Source organism: Somniosus microcephalus, unplaced genomic scaffold (genome assembly GCF_052327205.1).
Source record: "Somniosus microcephalus isolate GS21.2 unplaced genomic scaffold, FLI_Smic_1.0 unresolved_chr2, whole genome shotgun sequence".
Lineage (NCBI taxonomy): Eukaryota > Metazoa > Chordata > Chondrichthyes > Squaliformes > Somniosidae > Somniosus > Somniosus microcephalus.
Window position 1 is genome coordinate 18,027,981 of NW_028225180.1, and position 17,691 is coordinate 18,045,671.

General features: G+C 51.3%; 1 protein-coding gene across 1 annotated transcript in view; it reads left to right on the forward strand.

Annotated features, from left to right (window-relative positions):
• The first annotated feature begins 3,969 nt into the window (after positions 1 to 3,969).
• LOC147092215 (calcium-binding protein 2-like) overlaps positions 3,970 to 17,691 on the forward strand; it is a 52,630-nt gene continuing 38,908 nt past the window's right edge. Inside the window, exon 1 of the mRNA XM_085975881.1 lies at positions 3,970 to 4,181. Coding sequence (XP_085832007.1) covers positions 4,065 to 4,181 — 117 coding nt within the window. The 5' untranslated portion in view covers positions 3,970 to 4,064. The remainder of the gene's footprint in view (positions 4,182 to 17,691) is intronic.

A 17,691-nucleotide genomic window follows, 5' to 3' on the forward strand; every position in this document is an offset into this window, starting at 1 on the left:
CAGCCGGACCCTGACCAGCCCCAGACCAACACAGCCGTCCAAACACCAATCCGAGTGAACCAAATCATTAAACAATGCAAAGAAACCTACCTGGAACATTGGAACAAAATAACCGAAAGCCAAAGCAGATTAGAATGTTACCGGGCCCTAAAAAGAGAATATAAACTGGCAGACTACCTCACGACCATCAGAGACACAAAACAGAGACAGACCCTCACCAGGTACAGACTAAGCGACCACCAACTGGAAATTGAAAAAGGCAGATACAAGAAATCCTGGCAGCCTAGAGAGAATAGAACATGCGATCAATGTCTGGCCGGCGAGGTTGAAACAGAAATGCATTTCCTCCTAAAATGCGAAAAATTCAACACATCAAGAAACATATTATTCAACAAGCTAAGCCAAACAACCCCAGATTTCAAGGAATTGGATGACCTGTCAAAATTGAGATTAGTCCTGGGAGAAGGAGACAGACCATAACTTTGGGCCAAATATGTAACAACATGTCACAACCTGAGGACTGTTTAAAATTAAGACTGTTTAAAATTAATATTGAACGTATCAAATGAAGTACAAAGACCGTTTAAAAATTAATATTGTTTAAAAGTAATATTGTATGTACCCAACAAATGTCAAATCGATTGACACCTACAGAATGTTGGAAAACTGTACCTTTTTGCTATGTAAGCTTTGGCAATATGGTTCTCTGTAAACTTTCATGCCAATAAAGCATTTGAATTGGAATTGGAATTGGGTGTTCTCCCCGGTGTCCTGGGGCCGATATTTACCTCAATACCTCTATTTATGAAGCCCAAGATCCCATATGCTTTGCTAACCACTCTCTCAATATGTCCCGCCACCTTCAGGGGCCTATGCACATTAACTCCCGGGTCCCTCTGAGGTGAGGAGGAATTTCTTCACTCAGAGGGCGGTGAATCTTTGGAATTCTCTACCCCAGAGGGCTGTGGAGGCTCAGTCGTTGAGTATATTCAAGACAGAGAGCGATAGATTTTTGGATCTTAAGGGAATCAAGGGATATGGGGATCGGGCAGGAAAGTGGAGATGGGGTAGAAGATCAGCCGTGATCTCAGTGAATGGCGGAGCAGGCTCGAGGGGCCGAATGGCCGACTCCTGCTCCTAATTTTCTTACTTTCTTATATAAAGCTCTGGTCAGTCCCCCCAATCTGGAGTAACGGCATTCCGTTCTGGGCCCCGCACCTCAGGAAGGATATATTGGCCTTGGGGTGGGCGGAGCAGAGTTACCCGGGGCTGAAAGGGTTAAATTCCGAGGGCAGGTGGCACAGACTGGGCTTGTGTTCCCTCGAGTGTAGAAGATTAAGGGGCGGTCGAATCGCGGTGTTTAAGATGATTAAAGGAGTCGATGGGATCGATCGAGACAAACTATTCCTCTGGTGGGGGGAGTCCAGAACAAGGGGGCCGAACCTTAAAATTAGAGCCAGGCCGTTCAGGGGTGATGTCAGGAAGCACTTCTTCACACAAAGGGGAGTGGAAATCTGGAACTCTCTCCCCCCTCCAACAAGCTGTTGAGGCCGGGGGTCAATTGAAAATTTCAAAACTGAGATTGATAGATTTTTGTTGGGTGAGGGTATTAAGGGTTACGGAAACAAGGTGGGGAGATGGACATAGAATACAGATCAGTGCTCCCTCAGTACTGCCCCTCCGACAGTGCAGCGCTCCCTCAGTACTGCCCCTCCGACAGTGCAGCGCTCCCTCAGTACTGCCCCTCCGACAGTGCAGCGCTCCCTCAGTACTGCCCCTCCGACAGTGCAGCGCTCCCTCAGTACTGCCCCTCCGACAGTGCAGCGCTCCCTCAGTACTGCCCCTCCGACAGTGCGGCGCTACCTCAGTACTGACCCTCCGACAGTGCGGTGCTCCCTCAGTACTGCCCCTTTCCACAGTGCAGCGCTCCCTCAGTACTGCCCCTCCGACAGTGCTGCGCTACCTCAGTACTGACCCTCCGACAGTGCGGCGCTCCCTCAGTACTGCCCCTCCAACAGTGCAGCGCTCCCTCAGTACTGACCCTCCGACAGTGCGGCGCTCCCTCAGTACTGCCCCTCCGACAGTGCAGCGCTCCCTCAGTACTGCCCCTCCGACAGTGCAGCGCTCCCTCAGTACTGCCCCTCCGACAGTGCAGCGCTCCCTCACTACTGCCCCTCCGACAGTGCAGCGCTCCCTCAGTACTGCCCCTCCGACAGTGCAGCGCTCCCTCAGTACTGCCCCTCCGACAGTGCGGCACTCCCTCAGTACTGCCACTCCGACAGTGCGGCGCTCCCTCAGTACTGCCCCTCCAACAGTGCAGTGCTCCCTCAGTACTGCCCCTTTCCACAGTGCAGCGCTCCCTCAGTACTGCCCCTCCGACAGTGCAGACCTCCCTCAGTACTGCCCCTTTCCACAGTGCAGCGCTCCCTCAGTACTGCCCCTCCGACAGTGCAGCGCTCCCTCAGTACTGCCCCTCCGACAGTGCGCCGCTCCCTCAGTACTGCCCCTCGGACAGTGCGGCGCTCCCTCAGTACTGCCCCTCCGACAGTGCAGCGCTCCCTCAGTACTGCCCCTCCGACAGTGCGGCGCTCCCTCAGTACTGCCACTCCGACAGTGCGGCGCTCCCTCAGTACTGCCCCTCCGACAGTGCAGTGCTCCCTCAGTACTGCCCCTTTCCACAGTGCTGCGCTCCCTCAGTACTGCCCCTCCGACAGTGCTGCGCTCCCTCAGTACTGCCCCTCCGACAGTGCAGACCTCCCTCAGTACTGCCCCTCTGACAATGCAGCGCTCCCTCAGCACTGCCCCTCCGACAGTGCTGCGCTCCCTCAGTACTGCCCCTCCGCAAGTGCGGTGCTCCCTCAGTACTGCCCCTTTCCACAGTGCTGCGCTCCCTCAGTACTGCCCCTCCGACAGTGCTGCGCTCCCTCAGTACTGACCCTCCGACAGTGCGGCGCTCCCTCAGTACTGCCCCTTTCCACAGTGCAGCGCTCCCTCAGTACTGCCCCTCCGACAGTGCGGCGCTCCCTCAGTACTGTCCCTCCCACAGTGCAGCGCTCCCTCAGTACTGCCCCTCCGACAGTGCGGCGCTCCCTCAGTACTGCCCCTCCGACAGTGCAGCACTCCCTCAGTACTGTCCCTCCCACAGTGCAGCGCTCCCTCAGTACTGCCCCTCCGACAGTGCAGCGATCCCTCAGTACTGCCCCTCTGACAGTGCGGCGCTCCCTCAGTACTGCCCCTCCGACAGTGCAGCGCTCCCTCAGTACTGCCCCTCCGACAGTGCGGCGCTCCCTCAGTACTGCCCCTCCGACAGTGCGGCACTCCCTCAGTACTGCCCCTCCGACAGTGCAGCGCTCCCTCAGTACTGCCCCTCTGACAGTGCAGCGCTCCCTCAGTACTGCCCCTCCGACAGTGCAGCGCTCCCTCAGTACTGCCCCTCCGACAGTGCGGCACTCCTTCAGTACTGCCCCTCCGACAGTGTGGCGCTCCCTCAGTACTGGACAACCTGGGAGTGTTTTGGCCTGGGATTCTGGGTCCCACATCTCTGGACTCGGGGCTCGAACGCATGACCTTCTGACTCAGAAACGAGAGAGTGTGAGACTGACTGAGCCTCAACTAACACTGAGCTACCATCTGCACCAGTTAATCAGCTTGGACACAATCACCATTTCTGCTAATCTCCAAAGCCCTTGATTACCCTCTGTCGCAGCTCAGCAACGGCTCCACTCGCATCAGAGGCTTCGACCATGTCCATGAAAGGGAGCGAGAGAGCAGGCACCTCTGGCCGGGGGGGAAAGGGGAAGAAGAAGGAACAGGAGGAGGAGGAGGAGGAGGGGGCGGGGAAGAAACAGAGGGAAGGAGAGGCCCCAGCAGAGAAGACCAGCAAATCGGTACTGCGACAGAACTCCATCAAGGATTCGCGGGGTGGGGAGGCGAGGGAGGAGGAGGGCGGGCGGGAGCGGGACGGAGCCAGGGCGGAGCCGGCAGCAGGAACAAGCCAGAGTTCACTCTCCCGGGGCAAGAACAGGTGGAGGAGCAGCGAGACTCCCTCAACCACCTCAAAGAACATGAGGAGGACCAGCGAGACTCCCTCAATCACCTCAAAGAACACGAGGAGGACCAGCGAGACTCCCTCTCTGACCTCCAAGATGTACACACCATTCCTCAATTCACTCTTCAGTCAAGTGAGTGCATCAGAGTGTTACAGTGAGGGGTGTGAGGTATATCAGTGTCACAGTGAGGGGTGTGGGTATATCAGTGTGTTACACTGAGGGGTGTGGGGTATATCAGTGTTACAGTGAGGGGTGTGGGGTATATCAGTGTTACAGTGAGGGATGTGGGGTATATCAGTGTTACAGTGAGGGGTGTGGGGTATATCAGTGTTACAGTGAGGGATGTGGGGTATATCAGAGTGTTACAGTGAGGGGTGTGGGGTATATCAGAGTGTTACAGTGAGTGGTGTGGGGTATATCAGAGTGTTACAGTGAGGGATGTGGGGTATATCAGTGTTACAATGAGGGGTGTGGGGTATATCAGAGTGTTACAGTGAGTGGTGCGGGGTATATCAGTGTTACAGTGAGGGGTGTGGGGTATATCAGTGTGTTACACTGAGGGGTGTGGGGTATATCAGTGTTACAGTGAGGGGTGTGGGGTATATTAGTGTTACAGTGAGGGGTGTGGGGTATATCAGTGTTACAGTGAGGGGTGTGGGGTATATCAGTGTGTTACACTGAGGGGTGTGGGGTATATCAGTGTTACAGTGAGGGGTGTGGGGTATATTAGTGTTACAGTGACGGGTGTGGGGTATATCAGAGTGTTACAGTGAGGGGTGTGGGGTATATCAGAGTGTTACAGTGAGGGGTGTGGGGTATATCAGAGTGTTACAGTGAGGGGTGTGGGGCATATCAGAGCGTTACAGTGAGGGGTATGGGGTATATCAGAGTGTTACAGTGAGGGCTGTGGGGTATATCAGAGTGTTCCAGTGAGGGGTGTGGGGTATATCAGAGTGTTACAGTGAGGGGTGTTGGGTATATCAGAGTGTTACAGTGAGGGGTGTGGGGTATATCAGGGTGTTACAGTGAGGGGTGTGCAGTATATCAGAGTGTTACAGTGAGGGGTGTGGGGTATATCAGAGTGTTACAGTGAGGTGTGTGGGGTATATCAGTGTTACAGTGAGGGGTGTGAGGTACATCAGAGTGTTACAGTGAGGGGTGTGAGGTATATCAGTGTGTTACAGTGAGGGGTGTGGGGTATATCAGAGTGTTACAGTGAGGTGTGTGGGGTATATCAGTGTTACAGTGAGGGGTGTGCGGTATATCAGAGTGTTACAGTGAGGGGTGTGGGGTATATCAGAGTGTTACAGTGAGGTGTGTGGGGTATATCAGTGTTACAGTGAGGGGTGTGGGGTATATCAGAGTGTTACAGTGAGGGGTGTGGGGTATATCAGAGTGTTACAGTGAGGGGTGTGGGGTATATCAGAGTGTTACAGTGAGGGGTATGGGGTATATCAGAGTGTTACAGTGAGGGGTGTGGGGTATATCAGAGTGTTACAGTGAGGGGTGTGGGGTATATCAGAGTGTTACAGTGAGGGGTGTGGGGTATATCAGAGTGTTACAGTGAGGGGTGTGGGGTATATCAGTGTTACAGTGAGGGGTGTGAGGTATATCAGTGTGTTACAGTGAGGGGTGTGGGGTATATCAGTGTTACAATGAGGGGTGTGGGGTATATCAGAGTGTTACAGTGAGGGGTGTGGGTTATATCAGAGTGTTACAGTGAGGGGTGCGGTGTATATCAGAGTGTTACAGTGAGGGGTGTGGGGTATATCAGAGTGTTACAGTGAGGGGTGTTGGGTATATCAGAGTGTTACAGTGAGGGGTGTGGGGTATATCAGAGTGTTACAGTGAGGGGTGTGGGTATATCAGAGTGTTACAGTGAGGGGTGTGGGGTATATCAGAGTGTTACAGTGAGGGGTGTGGGGTATATCAGAGTGTTACAGTGAGGGGTGTGGGGTATATCAGAGTGTTACAGTGAGCGGTGTGGGGTATATCAGAGTGTTACAGTGAGCGGTGTGGGGTATATCAGAGTGTTACAGTGAGGGGTGTGGGGTATATCAGAGTGTTACAGTGAGGGGTGTGGGGTATATCAGAGTGTTACAGTGAGGGGTGTGGGGTTTATCAGAGTGTTACAGTGAGCGGTGTGGGGTATATCAGAGTGTTACAGTGAGGGGTGTGGGGTATATCAAAGTGTTACAGTGAGGGGTGTGGGGTATATCAGAGTGTTACAGTGAGGGGTGTGGGGTATATCAGAGTGTTACAGTGAGGGGTGTGGGGTATATCAGAGTGTTACAGTGAGGGGTGTGGGGTATATCAGAGTGTTACAGTGAGGGGTGTGTGGTATATCAGAGTGTTACAGTGAGGGGTGTGGGGTATATCAGTGTGTTACAGTGAGGGGTGTGGGGTATATCAGTGTTACAGTGAGGGGTGTGGGGTATATCAGAGTGTTACAGTGAGGGGTGTGTGGTATATCAGAGTGTTACAGTGAGGGGTGTGGGGCATATCAGTGTGTTACAGTGAGGGGTGTGGGGTATATCAGTGTTACAGTGAGGGGTGTGGGGTATATCAGAGTGTTACAGTGAGGGGTGTGGGTATATCAGTGTTACAGTGAGGGGTGTGGGGTATATCAGAGTGTTACAGTGAGGGGTGTGAGGTATATCAGAGTGTTACAGTGAGGGGTGTGAGGTATATCAGGGTGTTACAGTGCGGGGTGTGGGGTATATCAGGGTGTTACAGTGAGGGGTGTTGGGTATATCAGAGTGTTACAGTGAGGGGTGTTGGGTATATCAGAGTGTTACAGTGAGGGGTGTGGGGTATATCAGTGTGTTACAGTGAGGAGTGTGGGGTATATCAGAGTGTTACAGTGAGGGGTGTTGGGTATATCAGAGTGTTACAGTGAGGGGTGTGGGGTATATCAGTGTGTTACAGTGAGTGGTGTGGGGTATATCAGAGTGTTACAGTGAGGGGTGTGTGGTATATCAGTGTTACAGTGAGGGGTGTGGGGTATATCAGAGTGTTACAGTGCGGGGTGTGGGGTATATCAGAGTGTTACAGTGAGGGGTGTGGGGTATATCAGGGTATTACAGTGAGGGGTGTTGGGTATATCAGAGTGTTACAGTGAGGGGTGTGGGGTATATCAGAGTGTTACAGTGAGGGGTGTGGGGTATATCAGAGTGTTACAGTGAGGGGTGTGGTGTATATCAGAGTGTTACAGTGAGGGGTGTGGGGTCTATCAGTGTGTTACAGTGAGGGGTGTGGGGTATATCAGAGTGTTGCAGTGAGGGGTGTGGGGTATATCAGTGTGTTACAGTGAGGGGTGTGGGGTATATCAGTGTTACAGTGAGGGGTGTGGGGTATATCAGAGTGTTACAGTGAGGGGTGTTGGGTCTATCAGTGTGTTACAGTGAGGGGTGTGGGGTATATCAGAGTGTTGCAGTGAGGGGTGTGGGGTATATCAGTGTGTTACAGTGAGGGGTGTGGGGTCTATCAGTGTGTTACAGTGAGGGGTGTGGGGTATATCAGAGTGTTGCAGTGAGGGGTGTGGGGTATATCAGTGTGTTACAGTGAGGGGTGTGGGGTATATCAGTGTTACAGTGAGGGGTGTGGGGTATATCAGAGTGTTACAGTGAGGGGTGTTGGGTATATCAGAGTGTTACAGTGAGGGGTGTGGGGTATATCAGTGTTACAGTGAGGGGTGTGGGGTATATCAGAGTGTTACAGTGAGGGGTGTGGGGTATATCAGGGTGTTACAGTGAGGGGTGTTGGGTATATCAGAGTGTTACAGTGAGGGGTGTGGGGTATATCAGAGTGTTACAGTGAGGGGTGTGGGGTATATCAGAGTGTTACAGTGCGGGGTGTGGGGTATATCAGAGTGTTACAGTGAGGGGTGTGGGGTATATCAGGGTGTTACAGTGAGGGGTGTTGGGTATATCAGAGTGTTACAGTGAGGGGTGTGGGGTATATCAGAGTGTTACAGTGAGGGGTGTGGGGTATATCAGTGTGTTACAGTGAGGGGTGTGGGGTATATCAGAGTGTTACAGTGAGGGGTGTGGGATATATCAGTGTTACAGTGAGGGGTGTGGGGAATATCAGAGTGTTACAGTGAGGGGTGTGGGGTATATCAGAGTGTTACAGTGAGGGGTGTGGGGTATATCAGAGTGTTACAGTGAGGGGTGTGGGGTATATCAGAGTGTTATAGTGAGGGGTGTGGGGTATATCAGAGTGTTACACTGAGGGGTGTGGGGTATATCAGTGTTACAGTGAGGGGTGTGGGGAATATCAGAGTGTTACAGTGAGGGGTGTGGGGTATATCAGAGTGTTACAGTGAGGGGTGTGGGGTATATCAGAGTGTTACAGTGAGGGGTGTGGGGTATATCAGAGTGTTATAGTGAGGGGTGTGGGGTATATCAGAGTGTTACAGTGAGGGGTGTGGGGTATATCAGAGTGTTACAGTGAGGGGTGTGGGGTTTATCAGAGTGTTACAGTGAGGGGTGTGGGGTATATCAGAGTGTTACAGTGAGGGGTGTGGGGTATATCAGAGTGTTATAGTGAGGGGTGTGGGGTATATCAGAGTGTTACACTGAGGGGTGTGGGGTATATCAGTGTTACAGTGAGGGGTGTGGGGAATATCAGAGTGTTACAGTGAGGGGTGTGGGGTATATCAGAGTGTTACAGTGAGGGGTGTGGGGTATATCAGAGTGTTACAGTGAGGGGTGTGGGGTATATCAGAGTGTTATAGTGTGGGGTGTGGGGTATATCAGAGTGTTACAGTGAGGGGTGTGGGGTATATCAGAGTGTTACAGTGAGGGGTGTGGGGTTTATCAGAGTGTTACAGTGAGGGGTGTGGGGTATATCAGAGTGTTACAGTGAGGGGTATGGGGTATATCAGAGTGTTACAGTGAGGGGTGTGGGGTATATCAGAGTGTTACAGTGAGGGGTGTGGGGTATATCAGAGTGTTACAGTGAGGGGTGTGGGGTTTATCAGAGTGTTACAGTGAGGGGTGTGGGGTATATCAGAGTGTTACAGTGAGGGGTGTGGGGTATATCAGAGTGTTACAGTGAGGGGTGTGGGGTATATCAGAGTGTTACAGTGAGGGGTGTGGGGTATATCAGAGTGTTACAGTGAGGGGTGTGGGGTATATCAGAGTGTTACAGTGAGGGGTATGGGGTATATCAGAGTGTTACAGTGAGGGGTGTGGGGTATATCAGAGTGCTACAGTGAGGGGTGTGGGGTATATCAGAGTGTTACAGTGAGGGGTGTGGGGTATATCAGGGTGTTACAGTGAGGGGTGTTGGGTATATCAGAGTGTTACAGTGAGTGGTGTGGGGTATATCAGAGTGTTACAGTGAGGGGTGTTGGGTATATCAGAGTGTTACAGTGAGGGGTGTGGGGTATATCAGAGTGTTACAGTGAGGGGTGTGGGGTATATCAGAGTGTTACAGTGAGGGGTGTTGGGTATATCAGTGTGTTACAGTGAGGGGTGTGGGGTATATCAGAGTGTTACAGTGAGGGGTGTGGGGTATATCAGGGTGTTACAGTGAGGGGTGTTGGGTATATCAGAGTGTTACAGTGAGGGGTGTGGGGTATATCAGTGTGTTACAGTGAGGGGTGTGGGGTATATCAGAGTGTTACAGTGAGGGGTGTGGGGTATATCAGGGTGTTACAGTGAGGGGTGTGGGGTATATCAGAGTGTTACAGTGAGGGGTGTTGGGTATATCAGAGTGTTACAGTGAGGGGTGAGGGGTATAGCAGAGTGTTACAGTGAGGGGTGAGGGGTTTGGAAGAGTGTTACAGTGCGGGGTGTGGGGTATATCAGAGTGTTACAGTGAGGGGTGTGGGGTATATCAGCGTGTTACAGTGAGGGCTGTGGGGTATATCAGTGTGTTACAGTGAGGGGTGTGGGGTATATCAGAGTGTTACAGTGAGGGGTGTGGGGTATATCAGTGTTACAGTGAGGGGTGTGGGGTATATCAGAGTGTTACAGTGAGGGGTGTGGGGTATATCAGAGTGTTACACTGAGGGGTGTGGGGTATATCAGTGTTACAGTGAGGGGTGTGGGGTATATCAGCGTGTTACAGTGAGGGGTGTGGGGTATATCAGAGTGTTACAGTGAGGGGTGTGGGGTATATCAGAGTGTTACAGTGAGGGGTGTGGGGTATATCAGAGTGTTACAGTGAGGGCTGTGGGGTATATCAGTGTGTTACAGTGAGGGGTGTGGGGTATATCAGAGTGTTACAGTGAGGGGTGTGGGGTATATCAGTGTTACAGTGAGGGGTGTGGGGTATATCAGAGTGTTACACTGAGGGGTGTGGGGTATATCAGGGTGTTACAGTGAGGGGTGCGGGGTATATCAGAGTGTTACAGTGAGGGGTGTGGGGTATATCAGGGTGTTACAGTGAGGGGTGTGGGGTATATCAGGGTGTTACAGTGAGGGGTGCGGGGTATATCAGAGTGTTACAGTGAGGGATGTGGGGTATATCAGAGTGTTACAGTGAGGGGTGTGGGGTATATCAGGGTGTTACAGTGAGGGGTGTGGGGTATATCAGAGTGTTACACTGAGGGGTGTGGGGTATATCAGAGTGTTACAGTGAGGGCTGTGGGGTATATCAGTGTGTTACAGTGAGGGGTGTGGGGTATATCAGAGTATTACAGTGAGGGCTGTGGGGTATATCAGAGTGTTACACTGAGGGGTGTGGGGTATATCAGAGTGTTACAGTGAGGGGTGTGGGGTATATCAGTGTGTTACAGTGAGGGGTGTGGGGTATATCAGAGTGATACAGTGAGGGGTGTGGGGTATATCAGAGTGTTACAGTGAGGGGTGTGGGGTATATCAGAGTGTTACAGTGAGGGGTGTGGGGTATATCAGAGTGATACAGTGAGGGGTGTGGGGTATATCAGAGTGTTACAGTGAGGGCTGTGGGTATATCAGAGTGTTACAGTGAGGGGTGTGGGATATATCAGTGTTACAGTGAGGGGTGTGGGGTATATCAGAGTGTTACAGTGAGGGGTGTGGGGTATATCAGAGTGTTACAGTGAGGGGTGTGGGGTATATCAGTGTTACAGTGAGGGGTGTGGGGTATATCAGTGTGTTACAGTGAGGGGTGTGGGGTATATCAGAGTGTTACACTGAGGGGTGTGGGGTATATCAGTGTGTTCCAGTGAGGGGTGTGGGGTATATCAGAGTGTTACAGTGAGGGGTGTGGGGTATATCAGTGTTACAGTGAGGAGTGTGGGGTATATCAGTGTTACAGTGAGGGGTGTGGGGTATATCAGAGTGTTACAGTGAGGGGTGTGGGGTATATCAGTGTTACAGTGAGGGGTGTGGGGTATATCAGTGTTACAGTGAGGGGTGTGGGGTATATCAGAGTGTTACAGTGAGGGGTGTGGGGTATATCAGAGTGTTACAGTGAGGGGTGTGGGGTATATCAGAGTGTTACAGTGAGGGGTGTGGGGTATATCAGGGTGTTACAGTGAGGGGTGTGGGGTATATCAGAGTGTTACAGTGAGGGGTGTGGGGTATATCAGAGTGTTACAGTGAGGGGTGTGGGGTATATCAGGGTGTTACAGTGAGGGGTGTGGGGTATATCAGAGTGTTACAGTGAGGGGTGTGGGGTATATCAGAGTGTTACAGTGAGGGGTGTGGGGTATATCAGAGTGTTACAGTGAGGGGTGTGGGGTATATCAGAGTGTTACAGTGAGGGGTGTGGGGTATATCAGTGTTACAGTGAGGGGTGTGGGGAATATCAGAGTGTTACAGTGAGGGGTGTGGGGTATATCAGAGTGTTACAGTGAGGGGTGTGGGGTATATCAGAGTGTTACAGTGAGGGGTGTGGGGTATATCAGAGTGTTATAGTGAGGGGTGTGGGGTATATCAGAGTGTTACAGTGAGGGGTGTGGGGTATATCAGAGTGTTACAGTGAGGGGTGTGGGGTATATCAGAGTGTTATAGTGAGGGGTGTGGGGTATATCAGAGTGTTACAGTGAGGGGTGTGGGGTATATCAGAGTGTTACAGTGAGGGGTGTGGGGTTTATCAGAGTGTTACAGTGAGGGGTGTGGGGTATATCAGAGTGTTACAGTGAGGGGTATGGGGTATATCAGAGTGTTACAGTGAGGGGTGTGGGGTATATCAGAGTGTTACAGTGAGGGGTGTGGGGTATATCAGAGTGTTACAGTGAGGGGTGTGGGGTTTATCAGAGTGTTACAGTGAGGGGTGTGGGGTATATCAGAGTGTTACAGTGAGGGGTGTGGGGTATATCAGAGTGTTACAGTGAGGGGTGTGGGGTATATCAGAGTGTTACAGTGAGGGGTGTGGGGTATATCAGAGTGTTACAGTGAGGGGTGTGGGGTATATCAGAGTGTTACAGTGAGGGGTATGGGGTATATCAGAGTGTTACAGTGAGGGGTGTGGGGTATATCAGAGTGCTACAGTGAGGGGTGTGGGGTATATCAGAGTGTTACAGTGAGGGGTGTGGGGTATATCAGGGTGTTACAGTGAGGGGTGTTGGGTATATCAGAGTGTTACAGTGAGCGGTGTGGGGTATATCAGAGTGTTACAGTGAGGGGTGTTGGGTATATCAGAGTGTTACAGTGAGGGGTGTGGGGTATATCAGAGTGTTACAGTGAGGGGTGTGGGGTATATCAGAGTGTTACAGTGAGGGGTGTTGGGTATATCAGTGTGTTACAGTGAGGGGTGTGGGGTATATCAGAGTGTTACAGTGAGGGGTGTGGGGTATATCAGGGTGTTACAGTGAGGGGTGTTGGGTATATCAGAGTGTTACAGTGAGGGGTGTGGGGTATATCAGTGTGTTACAGTGAGGGGTGTGGGGTATATCAGAGTGTTACAGTGAGGGGTGTGGGGTATATCAGGGTGTTACAGTGAGGGGTGTGGGGTATATCAGAGTGTTACAGTGAGGGGTGTTGGGTATATCAGAGTGTTACAGTGAGGGGTGAGGGGTATAGCAGAGTGTTACAGTGAGGGGTGAGGGGTTTGGAAGAGTGTTACAGTGCGGGGTGTGGGGTATATCAGAGTGTTACAGTGAGGGGTGTGGGGTATATCAGCGTGTTACAGTGAGGGCTGTGGGGTATATCAGTGTGTTACAGTGAGGGGTGTGGGGTATATCAGAGTGTTACAGTGAGGGGTGTGGGGTATATCAGTGTTACAGTGAGGGGTGTGGGGTATATCAGAGTGTTACAGTGAGGGGTGTGGGGTATATCAGAGTGTTACACTGAGGGGTGTGGGGTATATCAGTGTTACAGTGAGGGGTGTGGGGTATATCAGCGTGTTACAGTGAGGGGTGTGGGGTATATCAGAGTGTTACAGTGAGGGGTGTGGGGTATATCAGAGTGTTACAGTGAGGGGTGTGGGGTATATCAGAGTGTTACAGTGAGGGCTGTGGGGTATATCAGTGTGTTACAGTGAGGGGTGTGGGGTATATCAGAGTGTTACAGTGAGGGGTGTGGGGTATATCAGTGTTACAGTGAGGGGTGTGGGGTATATCAGAGTGTTACACTGAGGGGTGTGGGGTATATCAGGGTGTTACAGTGAGGGGTGCGGGGTATATCAGAGTGTTACAGTGAGGGGTGTGGGGTATATCAGGGTGTTACAGTGAGGGGTGTGGGGTATATCAGGGTGTTACAGTGAGGGGTGCGGGGTATATCAGAGTGTTACAGTGAGGGATGTGGGGTATATCAGAGTGTTACAGTGAGGGGTGTGGGGTATATCAGGGTGTTACAGTGAGGGGTGTGGGGTATATCAGAGTGTTACACTGAGGGGTGTGGGGTATATCAGAGTGTTACAGTGAGGGCTGTGGGGTATATCAGTGTGTTACAGTGAGGGGTGTGGGGTATATCAGAGTATTACAGTGAGGGCTGTGGGGTATATCAGAGTGTTACACTGAGGGGTGTGGGGTATATCAGAGTGTTACAGTGAGGGGTGTGGGGTATATCAGGGTGTTACAGTGAGGGGTGTGGGGTATATCAGAGTGTTACAGTGAGGGGTGTGGGGTATATCAGAGTGTTACAGTGAGGGGTGTGGGGTATATCAGAGTGTTACAGTGAGGGGTGTGGGGTATATCAGAGTGATACAGTGAGGGGTGTGGGGTATATCAGAGTGTTACAGTGAGGGCTGTGGGTATATCAGAGTGTTACAGTGAGGGGTGTGGGATATATCAGTGTTACAGTGAGGGGTGTGGGGTATATCAGAGTGTTACAGTGAGGGGTGTGGGGTATATCAGAGTGTTACAGTGAGGGGTGTGGGGTATATCAGTGTTACAGTGAGGGGTGTGGGGTATATCAGTGTGTTACAGTGAGGGGTGTGGGGTATATCAGAGTGTTACACTGAGGGGTGTGGGGTATATCAGTGTGTTACAGTGAGGGGTGTGGGGTATATCAGAGTGTTACAGTGAGGGGTGTGGGGTATATCAGTGTTACAGTGAGGGGTGTGGGGTATATCAGTGTTACAGTGAGGGGTGTGGGGTATATCAGAGTGTTACAGTGAGGGGTGTGGGGTATATCAGTGTTACAGTGAGGGGTGTGGGGTATATCAGTGTTACAGTGAGGGGTGTGGGGTATATCAGAGTGTTACAGTGAGGGGTGTGGGGTATATCAGAGTGTTACAGTGAGGGGTGTGGGGTATATCAGAGTGTTACAGTGAGGGGTGTGGGGTATATCAGGGTGTTACAGTGAGGGGTGTGGGGTATATCAGAGTGTTACAGTGAGGGGTGTGGGGTATATCAGAGTGTTACAGTGAGGGGTGTGGGGTATATCAGGGTGTTACAGTGAGGGGTGTGGGGTATATCAGAGTGTTACAGTGAGGGGTGTGGGGTATATCAGAGTGTTACAGTGAGGGGTGTGGGGTATATCAGAGTGTTACAGTGAGGGGTGTGGGGTATATCAGAGTGTTACAGTGAGGGGTGTGGGGTATATCAGAGTGTTACAGTGAGGGGTGTGGGGTATATCAGAGTGTTACAGTGAGCGGTGTGGGGTATATCAGAGTGTTACAGTGAGCGGTGTGGGGTATATCAGTGTTACAGTGAGGGGTGTGGGGTATATCAGAGTGTTACAGTGAGGGGTGTGGGGTATATCAGAGTGTTACAGTGAGGGGTGTGGGGTATATCAGTGTGTTACAGTGAGGGGTGTGGGGTATATCAGAGTGTTACAGTGAGGGGTGTGGGGTATATCAGAGTGTTACAGTGAGGGGTGTGGGGCATATCAGAGTGTTACAGTGAGGGGTGTGGGGTATATCAGAGTGTTACAGTGAGCGGTGTGGGGTATATCAGAGTGTTACAGTGAGCGGTGTGGGGTATATCAGTGTTACAGTGAGGGGTGTGGGGTATATCAGAGTGTTACAGTGAGGGGTGTGGGGTATATCAGAGTGTTACAGTGAGGGGTGTGGGGTATATCAGTGTGTTACAGTGAGGGGTGTGGGGTATATCAGAGTGTTACAGTGAGGGGTGTGGGGTATATCAGAGTGTTACAGTGAGGGGTGTGGGGTATATCAGAGTGTTACAGTGAGGGGTGTGGGGTATATCAGAGTGTTACAGTGAGGGGTGTGGGGTATATCAGTGTGTTACAGTGAGGGGTGTGGGGTATATCAGAGTGTTACAGTGAGGGGTGTGGGGTATATCAGAGTGTTACAGTGAGGGGTGTGGGGTATATCAGAGTGTTACAGTGAGGGGTGTGGGGTATATCAGAGTGTTACAGTGAGAGGTGTGGGGTATATCAGAGTGTTACAGTGAGAGGTGTGGGGTATATCAGAGTGTTACAGTGAGGGGTGTGGGGTATATCAGTGTTACAGTGAGGGGTGTGGGGTATATCAGAGTGTTACAGTGAGGGGTGTGGGGTATATCAGTGTTGCAGTGAGGGGTGTGGGGTATATCAGAGTGTTACAGTGAGCGGTGTGGGGTATATCAGAGTGTTACAGTGAGCGGTGTGGGGTATATCAGTGTTGCAGTGAGGGGTGTGGGGTATATCAGAGTGTTACAGTGCGGGGTGTGGGGTATATCAGAGTGTTACAGTGAGCGGTGTGGCGTATATCAGAGTGTTACAGTGCGGGGTGTGGGGTATATCGGAGCGTTACAGTGAGGGGTGTGGGGTATATCAGAGTTTTACAGCGAGGGGTGTGGGGTATATCAGAGTGTTACAGTGAGGGGTGTGGGTATATCAGAGTGTTACAGTGAGGGGTGTGGGGTATATCAGAGTGTTACAGTGAGGGATGTTGGGTATATCAGAGTGTTACAGTGAGGGATGTGAGGTATATCAGAGTGTTACAGTGAGGGGTGTGAGGTATATCAGAGTGTTACAGTGAGGGGTGTGGGGTATATCAAAGTGTTATAGTGAGAGGTGTGGGGTATATCAGAGTGTTACAGTGAGGGATGTGGGGTATATCAGTGTTACAGTGTGGGGTGTGGGGTATATCAGAGTGTTACAGTGAGGGATGTGAGGTATATCAGAGTGTTACAGTGAGGGGTGTGGGGTATATCAGAGTGTTACAGTGAGGGGTGTGGGGTATATCAGAATGGTACAGTGAGGCGTGTGGGGTATATCAGAGTGTTACAGTGAGGGGTGTGGGGTATATCAAAGTGTTACAGTGAGGGATGTGGGGTATATCAGAGTGTTACAGTGAGGGCTGTGGGGTATATCAGAGTGTTACAGTGAGGGATGTGGGGTATATCAGAGTGTTACAGTGAGGGCTGTGGGGTATATCAGAGTGTTACAGTGAGGGGTGTGGGGTATATCAGAGTGTTACAGTGAGGGGTGTGGGGTATATCAGAGTGTTACAGTGAGGGATGTGGGGTATATCAGAGTGTTACAGTGAGGGCTGTGGGGTATATCAGAGTGTTACAGTGAGGGATGTGAGGTATATCAGAGTGTTACAGTGAGGGGTGTGGGGTATATCAGAGTGTTACAGTGAGGGGTGTGGGGTATATCAGAGTGTTACAGTGAGGGGTGTGGGGTATATCAGAGTGTTACAGTGAGGGGTGTGGGGTATATCAGTGTTACAGTGCGGGGTGTGGGGCATATCAGAGTGTTACAGTGAGGGTGTGGGGTATATCAGAGTGTTACAGTGAGGGGTGTGGGATATATCAGTGTGTTACAGAGAGGTGTGTGGGGCATATCAGAGTGTTACAGTGAGGGTGTGGGGTATATCAGAGTGTTACAGTGAGGGGTGTGTGGTATATCAGTGTGTTACAGTGAGGGGTGTGGGGTATATCAGAGTGTTACAGTGAGGGGTGTGGGGTATATTAGTGTTACAGTGAGGGGTGTGGGGTATATCAGGGTGTTACAGTGAGGGGTGTGGGGTATATTAGTGTTACAGTGAGGGGTGTGGGGTATATCAGAGTGTTACAGTGAGGGGTGTGGGGTATATCAGAGTGTTACAGTGAGGGGTGTGGGGTATATCAGAGTGTTACAGAGAGGTGTGTGGGGTATATTAGTGTTACAGTGAGGGGTGTGGGGTATATCAGAGTGTTACAGAGAGGTGTGTGGGGTATATTAGTGTTACAGTGAGGGGTGTGGGGTATATCAGAGTGTTACAGTGAGGGGTGTGGGGTATATTAGTGTTACAGTGAGGGGTGTGGGGTATATCAGAGTGTTACAGTGAGGGGTGTGGGGTATATCAGAGTGTTACAGTGAGGGGTGTG